General features: G+C 37.4%; 1 protein-coding gene across 5 annotated transcripts in view; it reads right to left on the bottom strand.

Moving 5' to 3' along the window:
- The window catches only part of PHKA1 (phosphorylase kinase regulatory subunit alpha 1), a 158,884-nt gene that overhangs the window by 121,966 nt on the left and 20,147 nt on the right, over positions 1–16,771 (bottom strand). For all 5 annotated transcript variants that reach the window (XM_066356844.1, XM_066356845.1, XM_066356847.1 and 2 more), the window contains one exon: positions 1,116–1,198. In XM_066356844.1, the coding sequence (XP_066212941.1) occupies positions 1,116–1,198 (83 nt within the window). The remainder of the gene's footprint in view (positions 1–1,115; positions 1,199–16,771) is intronic.

Genomic DNA, 16,771 nt, shown 5'->3' with positions numbered 1-16,771 from the left:
TAGTGGGCATTCCAGCTTTCATGGTGGGCAGTAGCGGAGCAACCAAAGTATAAATTAAAAAATAGATTTAACTATAGTAAGTTGTTTTATAAAGATTTATTTTGCCAAACTTAGCAAAAATCCGACATAAAGTACTTGGTAAGTAATTATAATTATATGCTTTAACTTGCTGTAATTCTGCTTTATAAATTTTATAAAGTAAAGTTACTTCCCTACTTTATAAATCACCATTACTGTGGAACTGGTGGGTGGTTAGAAAATTTTACTATTAATGGAGATACAAAAGTGGGCAGTAGGTATATAAAGGTTGACTACCCCTGAATTAGAGTATCAGAAGGCACAAGTATCATGAATTTTACTGCTCCAATCCTTAGCTGCAGTGGAGAGGTCAGAGACCTTGGCTTGTACCCTGGACCTCAGCAGGCCAATGGTAGCAGAAGGCAAAAAAATAATGTCTGCTTGCATCAAATATATCTATGTTAGGCAAATATGGAGTGATATGTTCCAGATTTACCCTCCCACCTAAAACAACCAAAAACAACTAAACAAACTAAACATTTTAAAAAAACAACAGACTATTTATGACACATCCATTTTCAATACAATGAGCATCATGCAATGAAGAACAGTGATCCCTGAGAGAGATGTTTAATATTTTATGATTTAATATAAATTTACCTCATGTAGTATTTATAAGAAAAATGAACTATTCTGAATAGTAAATACTGAATCAATGTCTACAGATAATATTCAACAAATAACTAAATGTTATTTCTAAGTAGCTAACTGACCCATAATACTCCCTAGCCATCTTGCTCCTGTTTCAGACCTTAAGTCATTAAAATAAGACTATAATTTAGCCAAATACATACCATCTGGTATTATACAGTTTGAAAGGAGTTGAAAGCATAGCATCTTGACTCTCTTGCCTCTGTAACTCCCTTGGAAAGGTGAATTAGATGATGGAGCTTAGCAAACAAAGAGGCTTAAAGGCAGTAGCTGACAGAAGCTTTATAGATTGGTTCACCATGAGGGACAGCATTAAGAGAAAGAATGGGTTTCCAGAATTTTAAAAACACCGTATGTTTAAAATACATTACCAAATCAGTACTTACAGCAGTTTTATATGCAGCTTCAATGTAAAATACAAGGTTCTGTATGAAATTGACTTCATCTAGGCTGTGGATGATATGAAGGCCTGAGGAAAAAGAGAATAAAGAAGTAGAGATGGTCAATGATCACTATGTGCTTTACAGACAGCCACTGTGACTAAATGACCACACTACTCCCAAGTAAGCCTACTTCTGCTTCGAAATAATGGGACGTACTTTGATTTTTAAACCATAAAAATAAGATCAAAAATCAGTCTTAGGCTAGTCTTCAACTAAGTGAGATACCAGCATATTTTAACATGGAAGAATTTAAACTGTTTTTTGTAGGTTTTAATAGAAAGTCTATGACTTATAATTCTATAGGTAACTAGTTTATAATGTGTTCAAATGTACAAGCTTACGCATCTGGAAAAAGACAAATATTTCATAAAAGAATTTGAGAGAATCTAAATACTGAGCAAGAAGTAGATAAACATTAAGATTTTAAGGAGAACATAAAACTATATTTTTTGGAATAAAAATAAGAATTGTTCTGAACGTAAACTATACAAAGATAGTTATAGCATACAATGGAGTGTTTTGCATGAATTATCCACATAATTTTTACATTCCTAAGAGATGAGTACTACTATTTTCTCCATGAGACTTAGAGAAATTATTTGCTTAGGTCATGTAATTCAGTGGTCCCCAACCTTTTTTGGGCCATAGACCGGTTTAATGTCAGAAAATATTTTCACGGACTGGCCTTTCACGGACGGATAAATGCACAAAATAAAATTATGCAACCAGCATAAAAACTGTGGTATTTTTAAATATAATTGTCGAACTTACAATATTTATTGGGCTAAGTTAAAGGAGGAACGAGCATGTTCTCATTATTCAGGCTGTATTTAAATTTGTTATTCTGACAACGTTTCATGTCTGACATCAATATGTAATATGATAGGTTCAGGCTCGCTACCAATCATGAACCTACAACAATAAAAATAAACATGAATCCACTGTGTACTCGTATGCAACTTTATTAGAAGCGTCCTCTTAACATCGCACCAACAACATAATATGAGTAACATCCTCTCTGCCTACAAACACTTTCCAGTCACTATGGTAACGTTTAAACATGCCTTAAAAATAAGATACAACACAAAAACAAATATAAAGTGCATGAAAAATACAACTCACCATTGTTATGAATATTGTAAGTTAAGGGTTATTTATTATAATGTTTATATAGAATGAGAGATAGTAGCCTATCTCTCAACAACCAAAACGCTAAATCAGTGGGAGAGCTAAGTTTATTTCTCTGCAATGAGACGGTCCCATCTAGGGGTAATGGGAGATAATGACACCCGAAGTGTGTTGCTTATGTCCAGTCTATTTCGTAATTTTGTTTTGGTTGCTGTCACTGCAGAAAATCCCACTTCACACAAATAGGATGTCGGAAATAGCAACAAGGCTTTTAGTGCTTTTGTGGTGATCTCGGGGTATTCTGCCAAGACTTTAATCCAGAACACTGGCAGAGTTGTAGTCTCGAACATATTTTTAAGGCCGCTGTCATTTGCGATCTCCAGTAGTTGATCCTTTTCTTGCATAGACACACTGGATTCACCTGGTTTGTTGACAAATGGATCGCGGATCCATTCCTTGGCAATTCATGGGTCTTTTGTGGTTGGGAAGTAGCGTTCAAACTCTTTTAAAAGCAAATACAGGTGATCGTGCACCAGCTGGGACAATGAAGGCTTGGGCTCAGTCTCTTCCAAAATTCCCACGAATATTTGAAACATGTCAAATATACCCCTGTTCATGTGACGTCCCCACAAATCCAGCTTGGCTTTAAATGCAGCTACTTTATCTGCCAACTTGAAGACAGTTGTCATTTTCCCCTGAAGTGACTGATTGAGTTCATTGAGGAGGTTAAATATGTCACACAAGTAAGCGAGTTTTGCAGCCCATTCCTCGTCACTGAAATGTGCTGCTAGCGGTGACTTTTTTTCTGAGAGAAATCTCTGCAGCGGCTCTCGTAATTCAAACACTCTGGCCAGGGACCTCCCTCAGGATAACCATCTTATTTCTGTGTATAAGAGAAGGTGTCTGTGCTCTGCATTCATTTCCTCACAAAGCAGCTCGAACAGGCGCGAGTGATGGGCATGTGCTTTGATGTGGTTAATAATTTTAACGACATCATTCAATATGCTGTTAAGTTCTGGTGGTATATTTTGGCTAACCAGCATTTCCCTGTGAATGACACAATGCGTAGACTCCCATTCAGGTGCAACCTCCTTAATCCAAGTAGTTAAACCAGACACCCTTCCGGTCATGGCAGCAGCTCCATCTGTGCATATGCCCACACAAAAAAACCATTTCAGTTATCCTGATATATAGTCATCCAGCGATTTAAATAGTTCTGCGGCTGTGGTTTTGGTTGGCAATGATAGTGCACATAACATATCCTCATGCACATCCTCTTGATAGAGATAACACACGTAAACAAGTAGTATTGCCTTGTTGTCAATATCTGTAGATTCGTCAACCTGGAGAGCATACCATGGTGATTTATTAATCCTTTCCAACAATTGTGATTCAATGTCCTCTGCTATTTCCTCAATGCGCCGTGTGACGGTGGTAGCCGAAAGAGGCATCTGTGCTATCTTTTTAACCGTAGCCTCTCCTAGAAGTTCACGACAAATGTCTTTAGTGGCTGGAAGGATCAATTGTTCACCAATGGTGAATGGCTTCTTAGCCTTAGCAATACGATTAGCCACCAAGTATGATGCTCTCAGTGCACTCACATTTACTGATGTAGTGGCCACCAATAATTGTTTCTGTCCTTCTTGTTCATGCTTTTTTCTTTCGAAATACTCAGAAGGCTTGTCTTTTAAGGTAGGGTGCTTGGTCTCCAAGTGGCGAAGCAGTTTTGAAAGCTCCATTGCCTCATTACTTAGCCGGTCGCCACATATGATGCAGAGCGGCCTTGGTGTGCGAGAATCACCAGTTGCGATAAATCCATACTTCAAGTAGGACTCCTAGTATTGCCTGTTAAATGAAGCCTTCTTTTTCTTTGAGGTTGTAGGTTCTTCTTCTGTCTCCTCACTGGCCCTTTTCCACTTCACAAAAAAAAAACTTTCAATGGAATTTTGTTTTTCACTCATTTTGCTAGTTTATGGGTTTAATTTTAGCGGCAACATATCATGTGACCGAGACAAGTGTCAAGAGTAAGTCTTAGACGGATGTAACAGAGGGAATCTGGTCATTTTTTAAAAATAAAACATCATTCAGACTTAAATATAAATAAAACGGGAATAATGTAAGTTATTTATTTTTTCTCTGTGGACCAGTACCAAATGGCCCACAGACCAGTACCAGTCCACGGCCCAGAAGTTGAGGACCAATGATGAAATTAATAAATAGGACTCAATTGTCTATCAACTTCTGCATCACTTCAGAGACTGAGATGCTAACCAAGACATCATACTGCTTCCCAATATGTCCAGTATAATCACATCTTTTGTCTTTATTAAGAGAAATACCAACAGGTATACAGTGAATGTCTTCCATTTAGAATCACATCATTCCCACCCTACCAATCTCCTCTCCGGAGAAAACTAGTCTCACCAGTTTCCTCTGTATCCTTTCAGAGATATATTATGCACATATAAAAATTACACAAAGAGTAGAACCATACTATGCTGCACCTTGTATTTTCATATATTACTTGAAGACAGTTTTAAACATACCTGTCTCATTTTTTTTAACAGCTACACAGCTTTCCACTAAATGGCTACTCATATAACTAGTTCACTACTGAAAGACATTTAGGTTGAATCTAATCTTTTATTCCCACAGTAAGTGTTGCAATGATTATCTGTGTATTTATATATCTTTGCACATATGTACTAGTATATGAATGTAAATTCTTAGAAGTAGAATTTATGAGTCACAGATTTATGCATATTTTCCAAAAAAATTATGCAACTTTTCTTTCCTAACTTTTTTTATTTTTTATTTATTGTGTTGACATGGTTTCAAATGTCCCACTCAATATGACACCTACAACCACCTACATCATGCCCCTCACATCCTATGCAAAGCCTCTTTCCATTCCCATTTTACCCCTTTTGACCACCTCGCCCTACATCCATTCCCCCTTAATTTCCTGTTGTCTCTTATCTATGTGTGTGTATATATAATTTGGCTAATCCCTTCACCTTCTTTGATTCACTTCCCTCGTCTTCCTTCTCACTGACAGCTGTCCATCTGTTCCCTGTGACCCTGCCTCGGCTTCTATTTTGTTTCTCAGTTTACTGTGTTCATTAGATTCCACATATGAGATCATAAGATAATTTGTCTTTCTCTACCTGGCTTATTTCACTTAGCATAATAATTTCCAGTACATCCGTGCTGTTGCAAAAGGTAAGATTTCCTTCCTTTTCATGGCCACGTAATATTCCATCGTGTAAATGTACCACTGCTTTTTTATCTGCTCATCTGCTGATGTTCCCTTGGGCCATTTCCAGATCTTGGCTATTGTAAACAATGCTGCAATGAACATAGGAGTACATATTTTCTTTTAAAATAGTGTTTTGGGATTCTTAGGATATATTCCTAGAAGTAGGAGAGCTGGGTCATAAAGCAGTTCCATTTTTAATTTTTTGAGAAAATGTCATACTGTTTTCCATAGTGGCTGCACCAGTCTGCATTCCCACCAGCAGTGAAGGAGGGTTTCCTTTTCTGCACATCCTCGCCAGCACTTGTTGTTTGTTCATTTGTTAATGAAAGCCATTCTGGCACATGTGGTATTAAAATGTGGTTTTAGATTGCATTTCTCTGACGACTATTGATGCTGAGCATTTTTTCATATGCCTATTAGCCACCTTTACATTCTCTTAGAGAAGTATCCATTCAGGTTCTTTGCCAATTTTTTTAAATTTTTTATACATCTTAATTTATTGAGTTTACATAGATTCTAGTGTCACCCCGAATGCATCCCCCCGCTCCCTTATTCCCCTCAACATCTCCCTTGCCCCTCCCCAAAGCACCCTCCACTCTTCCCTTCAGGTTTATCCCATCCTATCATCCCCTTTCCTTCTGTTCTCTTTTCCTCTAGTCCCTTTGGTCTCTCCTGTCTCAATTCCATTCCTCAGTTCTCATTGTTCATTGAATTTCAAAGATGAGTGAGGTCATATGGTATTTTTTTTTCTTCCTGGCTTATTTCATCCAACATAAGTTTCCAAGTCCATCCATGTTATTGCAAAAGGTAAGATTTCCTTCTTTTTCATAGCCCCATAGTATTCCATTATATATATGTACCAAGCTTTTTAATTCAATCGTCCACTGACAAACTCTTGGGCTGTTTCCACATCTTCACTATTGTGAACAATCCTGCCGTAAACTTGGGGGTGCATTTTTCCATTTGAAACAGTGCTATGCCGATCTTGGGGTATATACCTAAAAGTGAGATAGCTGGGTCAAAAGGCAGTTCAATTTTTTTTTTATTTTTTTTTTTACAGAGACATACAGAGTCAGACAGGAGAGAAATGAGAAGCATCAATCATCAGTTTTTCGTTGGGACACCTTAGTTGTTCATTGATTACTTTCTCATATGTGCCTTGACCATGGGGCTACAGCAGACTGAGTAACCCCTTGCTCAAGCCAGCGACCTTGGGTCCAAGCTGGTGAGCTTTGCTCAAACCAGATGAGCCCGCGCTAAGCTGGCGACCTCGGAATCTTGAACCTGGGTCCTCCGCATCCCAGTTCAATGCAGTGTTCACTGCGCCACCACCTGGTCAGGCAAGGCATTTCGATTTTTAATTATTTGAGGAATCTCCATACTGTTTTCCACAGTGGCTGCACCAGTCTGCATTCCCACCAGCAGTGCAGGAGGGTTCCCTTTTCTCCACATCCTCACCAACACTTATTCTGTGTTGTTTTGTTGATGAGTGCCATTCTGACTGGTGTGAGGTGATAACTCATGTGGTTTTAATTTGCATTTCTCTAATGCAGTGGTTCTCAACCTGTGGGTCGTGACCCCGGCGGGGGTTGAACGACCAAAACACAGGGGTCGCCTAAAGCCATTGGAAAATACGTATTTATTGTACAATACATTTTTAAATAAAATATGTATTTCCGATGGCTTTAGGCGAACCCTGTGTTTTGGTTGTTCGACCCCTGCCGAAGTCGCGACCCACAGGTTGAGAACTGCAGCTCTAATGATTAGTGATGTTAAGCATTTTTTCATATGCCTATTGGCCATCTCTATGTCCACTTTGGAGAAGTGTCTATTCATTTCTTTTGCCCATTTTATGATTGGATTGTTTATCTTCTTGTTGAGTTTTACAACTTCTTTATAAATTTTGGTTATTAACCCCTTATCAGATGTATTGTCGAATATGTTCTCCCATTGTGCCGTTTGTCTTTTTATTCTATTCATATTGTCTTTAGCTATACAAAAGTTTTTAGTTTGATATAGTCCCATTTGTTTATCCTTTTATTTCACTTCCACATGGAGATAAATGAGCAAATACTGTATATTGCTGTGAGAAATGTCAGAGAGCTTACTGCCTATATTTTCTTCTAAGATGTTTATGGATTCACAGCTTACATTTAAATCTTTTATCCACTTTGAGTTTATTTTTGTGAATGGTGTAAGTTGGTGGTCTATTTTCAGTTTTTTGCAGGTAGCTGTCCAATTTTCCCAACACCATTTGTTGAAGAGGCTGTCTTTACTCCATTGTATGCTCTTACCTTCTTTGTCAAATATCAGTTTTCCATAAGGGTGTGGGTTTATTTCTGGGTTCTCTGTTCTGTTCCATTGATCTATATGCCTGTTCTTATGCCATTACCAAGCTGTTTTAAGTACAATGGCCTTGTAATATAACTTGATATTAGGAGGTGTGATACCTCCCACTATCCTCCCTTTTTAAGATTCCTGAGCCTATTTGTGTTCTTTTTTGGTTTCCTATAAATTTTTGGAATATGTGTTCTACATCTTTGAAGTATGTCATTGGTAATTTTAAGTGGTATTGCATTGAATTTATAAATTGCTTTGGGTAATATACACATTTTAATGATGTTTACATTCTTCCTAACCATGAGCACATTATACCCTTCCACTTGTTTGTGTCCTCCTTGATTTCTTTTATCAATGTTTTATAATTTTCCGAGTACAAGTCTTAAATCTCCTTGGTTAAATTTACTCCTAGATAATTTATTATTTTTTTGGTTGCAATATTGAAGAGGATTGTGTCCTTAATTTCACTTTCTGGCAGTTCATGTTGGTGTATAAATATGCCTCTGATTTCTGAGTATTAATTCTATATCTTCCACCTTGCTGAATTAATTTATCAGGTCCAGTAGTTTTTTGACTGAGACTTTAGCGTTTTCTATATAAAATATCATATCATCAGCAAATAATGATAGCTTTACTTCTTCTTTTCCTATTTCGATGCCTTTTATTTCTTCTTCTTGTCTGATGTTGTGGCTAGGACTGCCAGAACTATGTTGAATAGGAATGGTGAAAGGGGGAACCTCTGCCTTGTTCCTAATCTTACGGAGATTGCTTTTAATTTTTGCCCATTGAGTATGATGTTCACTGTGGGTCTGTCATAGATGGCCTTTATGAAGCTGAGGTATTCCCCTGTATTCATACTTTGCTGAGAGTTTTGACCATGAATGGGTGCTGGATTTTATCAAATGCTTTTTCTGCATCTATTGAAATTATCATGTGGTTTTTCTCCTTCTTTTGTTTATGTGATAAATCACATTGATTGATTTGCGAATACTGTACCAGTCTTGGTCCCCAGAATAAATCCCACTTGATCATGGTGTATGATTTTTTTCATATATTACTGGATCTGGTTTGCTAATATTTTGTTGAGGATTTTAGCATCTTAATTCATCAGGGATATTGGCCTATAATGTTTTTCTGTGTGTTGTCTTTGCCTGGTTTTGGAATCAGAATTATGCTTGCCTCATAAAAGGAGATTGGAAGTCATCCTTCCTCTTGAATTTTTTGAAATAGCTTGAGAAAGATAAGTTAGTTCTTTCAATATTTGGTAGAATTCACCAGTGAAACCATCTGGCCCAGGGCTTTTGTTTCTTGGGAGTTTCTTTGATAACTGTTTCTATCTCATTTGTTGTAATCAGACTGTTTTGGTTTTCCGATTCTTCTAGATTGATTTTTAAAAGATTATGTTTCAAGGAATTTGTCCATTTCATCTAGGTTGTCTAATTTTTTGCATACATTTCTTGATAGTATTTTATTAAAATCCTTTGTATTTCTGTTGTGTCAGTTGTTATTTCTCCACTCTCATTTCTAATTTTATTTATTTGAGTCTTCTCTCTTTTTTTCTTAGTGAGTCTGGTTTAAGGTTCATCTATCCTGTTTACCTTTTCAAAGAACCAGCTCCTGGTTTCACTGATCCTCTGTATTGTTTCTTTAGCATCTATGTCATTTATTTCTGCTCTGATCTTTATTATTTCCTTCCTTCTACTACCTCTGGGCTTTACTTATTGTTCTTTTTCTAGTTCTTTTAGATGCAAGGTTAAGTTGTTTATTTGAGATTTTGCTAGCTTCCTAAGATACTCCTGTAACACTATGAACTTCCCTCTCATTACTGCTTTTGCTGTGTCCCATAAATTTGGAGTTGTTATATGCTCATTATCATTTCTTTCTAGGAACTTTTTCTTTCCTCTTTTATCTCATTGTTAACCCATTCATTATTTAATAACATGCTATTTAGTTTCCAAGTGTTTGAGTATTTTTTCAGTTTTTCTGTTGTGGTTGATTTCTAGTTTAATGCCATTGTGATCAGAGAAAATGCTTGATATAATTTCAATCTTCTTAAATTTGTTGACACTGCTTTTGTGCCCTAACATGTGGTCTATTCAAGAGAATGTACCATGAGCACTTGAAAAGAATGTATATTCTGCTGCTTTAGGGTAAAAGGTTCTGAAAATATCTATTAAATCCAGTTGACTTAGTGTGTCCTTTAAGTCTGCTGTTTATTGTTATTTTTCTTTCTTGAGGATCTATCTAGTGATGTTAGTGGGGTATTGAAATCCTCTACTATTATAGTATTGCTGATGATCTCATCCTTTATATTCATCAAAGTCTGCTTTATATATTTAGGTACTCCTATATTAGGTGTGTAGATATTTATAATGGTTATATCTTCCTGTTGGATTGCTCCCTTTATTGTTATGTAGTGACCTTTTTTATCTCTTACTATAGCCTTTGTTTTAAAGTCCATTTTGTCGATAGAAGTGTTGCTACCCTAGCTTTTTTTCATTTCCATTTGCATGAAATATTTTTCCATCCTTTTACCTTCAATCTATGTGTACCTTTTGTTTTAAGGTGTGTTTTTTGTAGACAGCATATGTATGGGTCCTGTTTTCTTATGCACATCGCTACCCTATGTCTTTTGTTTGGATCATTTAATCCACTTACATTTAAGGTTATTATTGAAATGTAGTTGTTTATTGCCATTTTATTCTTTACAGCTGTATTCATCTTTTCCTATATTCCTTTCCCCCTTTGATCTATATACTACAGGCCCCTTAACATTTCTTGTAGCATTGGTTTGGTTGTAATGAATTCCTTCAGTTTACTTTTGTCTGGGAAGCTTTTTATTTCTCCTTCAATTTTAATTGATAGCCTTGCTGGATAAAGTAGTCTTGGTTGTAGGCTCTTGTTCTGCATTACTTTGAATATTTCTTGCCATTCCTTTCTGGCCTCAAGTGTTTCTGTTGAGAAGTTGGATGTCATCTTTATGGGGGCTCCTTTGTAGGTGATAGTCTTTTTTCTCTAGCAGCTTTTAATATTTTCTCTTTATCTCTTAGCTTTGGTATTTTAATTATGATGTGTCTCAGTGTACATTTCTTTAGGTTTCTCTTTAATGGAATTCTCTGTGCTTCTTGAACTTGTGTGATTTTCTCCTGTATCAATTTAGGGAAGTTTTCAGCTATGATTTGATTGAACAAAGTCTCTATTCCTTGTTCTTTCTCTTCTTCTTCAGGAACCCCAATGATGCGAATGTTACTTCTCTTCATGTTGTCACGGAACTCTCTTAGAGTTTCCTCAGACATTTTGAGTCTCTTTTCTTTTTCTGCTCAACTTCCATGCCTTTGTTTATCTTGTCTTCTAAATTGCTGATTTGAATTAGCAATTCCATCCTGCTTTTAATTTCTTCCACTGTGGTCTTCATTTCTGATATTACTTTTGTCATTTCTGACTGATTTTTTATTATTTCAATGTCCTTTTTTATACTTGCTATCTCTTTATTTAGGTGTTTGTTATATCCATCTATTGTTGTTCTAAGATCTTTGAGCATCCTAGCATCATTATTTTAAACTCTACATCCTGTAATTTGGTTATATCTGACTCATTCAAGTCTTTTTCTGGGGATTTCATTTAATTCATTTTGGTTCCATTTCTCTGCCTTCCCATTTTGTCTGTGTATAAGAAGGGTGTGACCACTGGAGGCCAATGGGTGTGGCCTCTGTATTCCCTACATGTGATCTGTCTGCAGACTTGCCAACCCCTCTGCCACTGCCTTGGGTGTTCTGGTATGCGTGTTGCCAGAGCTGGCCCTCTGTGGCTGTCGCTGTGGTTTCCACCGCTCCTTCAAGGGAGAGACTGTGTTCATGTGCTCGGGTCTATAAACCTCAGCTGGCCTCGGCCTTTGCCTTGCCCCCATGGGTGGGGCTGTGTGCTGCACCAGGGACCACAAGCCTTGGCACTGTGGGCAGGGCAGAACACCTATGCTCAGCCGCAGGTCTCCGCCTGTTCCCGTTGCCCTTTTTTTTTTTTTATACAGGGATAGAGATAGAGTCAGAGAGAGGCATAGATAGGGACAGACAAGAACAGAGAGAGATGAGAAGCATCAATCATCAGTTTTTCGTTTTGACACCTTAGTTGTTCATTGATTGCTTTCTCATATGTGCCTTGACCGTGGGCCTTCAGCAGACCAAGTAACCCCTTGTTCGAGCCAGAGACCTTGGGTCCAAGCTGGTGAGCTTTTTGCTCAAGCCAGATAAGCCCACGCTCAAGCTGGCGACCTCGGGGTCTTGAACCTGGGTCCTCCGCATCCCAGTTCGACGCTCTATCCACTGCGCTACCATCTGGTCGGGCAACCGTTGCCCATTTTTTAATTGGAGTTTTTTACCTTCCTTGCCTTCAGTTTTAGAAGTTCTTTATGAATTTGGGTTTTAATTTCTCATAAGATATAACTGCAGACATGTTCTACCATTGTGTAGTTTGTATTTTTGTTAATGGTGTCTTTTGCTGTGCAAAACCTTTTAAGCTTTTTTCTGTGTGTGCGTGAGACAGAGACAGAGAGGGACAGATAGGGACAGAGACAGGAAGGGAGACAGATGAGAAGCAATAATTCTTCATTGCGGCACCTTAGTTGTTCATTAATTGCTTTCTCACATGTGCCTTGACTGGTGTGCTACAGCAGAGTGAGTGACCCCTTGCTCAAGCTAGCAACATTGAGCTCAAGCTGGTGACCCTTGCTGAAACCAGATGAGCCTGCGCTCAAGCTGGTGACCTTGGGTTTGTTTTGTTTTTTTGGTTTTTTTGTATTTTTCTGAAGCGAGAAACTGGGAGAGACAGTCAGACAGACTCCCGCATGCACCCGACTGGGATCCACCCAGCACACCCACCAGGGGGCGACGCTCTGCCCACCAGGGGGCGATGCTCTGCCCCTCCGGGGCGTCGCTCTGCCATGACCAGAGCCACTCTAGTGCCTGGGGCAGAGGCCAAGGAGCCATCCCCAGTGCCCGGGCCATCTTTGCTCCAATGGAGCCTCGGCTGCGGGAGGGGAAGAGAGAGACAGAGAGGAAGGAGAGGGAGAGAGGTGGAGAAGCAGATGGGCGCTTCTCCTGTGTGCCCTGGCCGGGAATCGATCCCAAGACTCCTGCACGCCAGGCCAACGCTCTACCGCTGAGCCAACCGGCCAGGGCCACCTTGGGGTTTTGAACCTAGGTCTTCTGCATTCTAGTTGGATGCTCTATCACTGCACCATCACCTGGTCAGGCAAAAATCTTTTAAGCTTAATATCATCCCATTTGTTTATTTTGTCCTTTATTTCACTTGCCTGCAAAGATATATAGGCAAAAACATTGCCATGAGAGATATCTGAGAGTCTATCGTCTATGTTTTCTTCCAAGATTTTTATGGTCTCACAACTTACATTTAAGTCTTTTATCCACTTTGAGTCTGTTTTTGTGAATGTTGTAAGTTAATAATCTAGTTTCTGGTTCGTTTGTTTTTTGTTTTTGTTTTTATTTTTGCATGTATATGTCTAATTTTCCCAACACCACTTATTAAAGAAACTGTCTTTCCTTCATTTTATACTCTTACCTACTTTGTCAAATATTAAATGACCATAAAGGCATGGGTTTTTTCTGAGTTCTCTTTTCTGTTCCATTGATCTGTATATTTGTTCTTATGCCAGTACCAAGCTGTTTTTACTACAATAGCCTTGTAGGGTAACTTGATATTGGGAAGTATGATACCTCCAGCTTTGCTTTTCATTTTCAAAATTGCTGAGGCTATTCAAGCTTTTGGGGGGAGGGTTCATACAAATCTATGGAATATTTTTTCTGTATTTGTGAAGTAGCCATTGGTATTTCAATAGGAATTACATTGAATCTATAAATTGCTTTGGGTAATATAGGCATTTTAATGATGTTCATTCTTCCTATCCATGAACTTGGTATATGCTTTCACATGTTTATACCTTCCTTGATTTCTTTTTTCAATGTCTTATAGTTTTCTGAATACAAGTCATTTACCTCCTTGGTAAAATTTATTCCTAGGTACTTTTTTTTATTGTTGTTGCAGTAGTGAAGGGGATTGTTTCCTTAATTTCTCTTTCTGAAATTTTAATATTGGTGTATAAAAATGCCACTGAATTCTGAATATTAATTTTATATCCTGCCACCTTGCTGAATTCCTTTATTAGGTCTAGTAGTTTTTGTTTGAGACTTGAGGGTTTTCTATGTACTGTATCATGGTGTCATCCGATAATGTTAGTCTTACTTCTTCTCTCATTGGGAGCATTTTATTTCTTTTTCTTGTCTGATAGCTTTGGCTAGAACTTCTAGTACTATATGGAATAAAAGTAGTGAAAGGGGACACCATTGTCTTCTTCTTGATCTAATGGGATTCCTTTTAATTTTTGCCCAATGAATATGATGTTGGCTTTTGGTTTGTCATACATGGCCTTTATTATGTTGAGATATGTGCCCTATATCCCCATTTTGCTCAGAATTTTTATCAAATGGGTGCTGGATTTTATCAAATGCTTTTACTACATCTATTGATATGATTATATGGGGTTCTTTTAACTCTTCATTTTGTTTATGTGATGAATCATGTTTATGGATTTGTGACTATTGTACCAGGCTTGTCTCTCTGGAATAAGTCCCACTTGATCATTATGTATGATATTTTTTAATGTATTGATAGATAAGGTTTGGTAATATTTGAGAATTTTAACATCTATGTTCATCAGGGATATGGGCCTATAGTTTTCTTTCCTTGTAGTGTTTTCACTTAGGCTTAGAAGTAGGATAATGCTTGCCTCATAAAATAAGCTTGGATGTCTTTCCTCCTCTTAAATTTTTTGAAATAGCTTTAGAAAGAGAGGTGTTAGTTCTTCTTTCAATGTTTGGTAAAATTCACCTGTGAAGCCATCTGGTTCAGGACTTTTGTTTGATTTTTTGTTTGTTTGATATTTTTTAATAACTTTCCATTTTATCTGTTGTAATTGATCTGCTCAGGTTTTCTGATTCTTCCAGATTTAGTTCTTGGAGATAATATGTTTCTAGGAATTTATCTACTTTAACCAAGTTGTCCAATTTTTTTGTCATATAGATCTTCATAATATTTCTTTTATAATCCTTTGTATTTCTGTGATGTCAGCTATAACTTTTGCTTCTTGATTTTTAATTTTATTTATTTGGGTCCTCTCTCTCTCTCTCTCTCTCTCTTTCATGAGTCTGGTTAAAAGTTTGTCTATCTTCCATATCCTTTTTTTAATTTTTTTTATTATTAATCTTTAGAGAGGAGAGAGAGTGAGAGAGAGAGAGAAGGGGAAGGGAGGAGCAGGAAGCATCAACTCCCATATGTGCCTTGACCAGGCAAGCCCAGGGTTTTGAACCGGCAACCTCAGCGTTCTAGGTCGACGCTTTATCCACTGCGCCACCACAGGCCAGGCTATCTTCTATATCTTTTCAAAGAACCAGTTCTTTGTTTCACTGACTTTTTGTAATATTTTTTTTAGCCTCTATGTCATTTATTTATGCTCTGATCTTTATTATTTCCTTCTTTCTACTTGTTCTGGGCTTTGTTTATTTCTCCTTTTCTAATTCTTTTAGGAGTAGGGTGAGATTGTTTATTTAAGCTTTTCCTTGCTCCATGACATATACCTGTAAGAACTCCTCTCATTGTGTCTTATAGATTTTGAGTTGCTGTATGTTCATTTTCATTTGTTTCAAGGAAATTTTTTATTTTTCCTTGATCTCATTGTTAACCTTTTCATTACAGTGGTACTTTGAGATACAAACAGACCAACATACAAATTTTTAAAGATATGAACTGCAACTCAGTGCATATTTTTGTTCAAGATCTGAGCAAAATTCGAAAATACGAGTCATGATTCGGAAGCTGCTGCTAGTTGGTGCGTTGGTACATGGGAGCAGTATCAGCAGTTTGATACACGAGTTGACTGACTTATGAGCTTGGTTACAGAATTAATTAAATTCGTATCTCCAGGTACCACTGTACTTAATAATATATTATTTAGCCTACAACTCTTTGAATGTTTTTTCAGTTTTCCTATTGTAGGTGGCTTCTAGTTTCATGCCACTATGGTCATAGAAGATGCTTGACATAATTTCAATATTCTAAAATTATTGATACTTGTTTTGTGTTCTAACATGTGGTCTATCCTAGAGAATGTCCCATGAGCACTTGACAAGAATGTATGTTCTGTTGCTTTGGGGTGAAACGTTCTGAAGATATCAATTAAATGCAGTTGATATAGTGTGTCATTTAAGGCCGCTGTTTCTTTGTTGATTTTCTGTCTGGGTGATCTATTCATTGATGTTAGTAGGATATAAAATCTCTTAATAGTATTATATTGCTTTTAATCTCACCCTTTTTGGCCATCAAAATCTTCTTTATATATTCAGGTGCTCCTATATTGGAACATACATATTTACAATGGCTATATCGTCTTGTTGGATTGCTCTAGTTATCATTACGTAGTGACATTATTTGTCCCCTACTATAGCCTTTGTTTAAAGGCTATTTTGTCAGATATAAGTATTATTACCCCAGGTTTTTTTCATTTCCATTTGGACCTAAAGATTACTATGCCAAGTGAAATAAGCCAGGCAGAGAAAGACAAATATCATATGATTTGACTTTTATGTGGAATCTGATGAACAAGGTGAACTGAGGAATGCAATAGAGGCAGAGGTAGGGTCACAAGGAGCAGAGGGACAGCTGTCAGAGGGAAGGGCGATGAAGGTATGAGATCAGAGAAGAGGAAGGGATTAGTGCAATTATATATATATATGTATATAACACATAGATACAGATAACAGAACAGCAAATCCCAGAAGATAGAGGGGAGGGACTTAGGGGAAGT

This window comes from Saccopteryx leptura, chromosome X, assembly GCF_036850995.1.
Source record: "Saccopteryx leptura isolate mSacLep1 chromosome X, mSacLep1_pri_phased_curated, whole genome shotgun sequence".
In the NCBI taxonomy this organism is placed as follows: Eukaryota; Metazoa; Chordata; class Mammalia; order Chiroptera; family Emballonuridae; genus Saccopteryx; species Saccopteryx leptura.
Note: the sequence above shows the minus strand (reverse complement) of the source record. Positions and strands in the feature narration are given on the sequence as shown.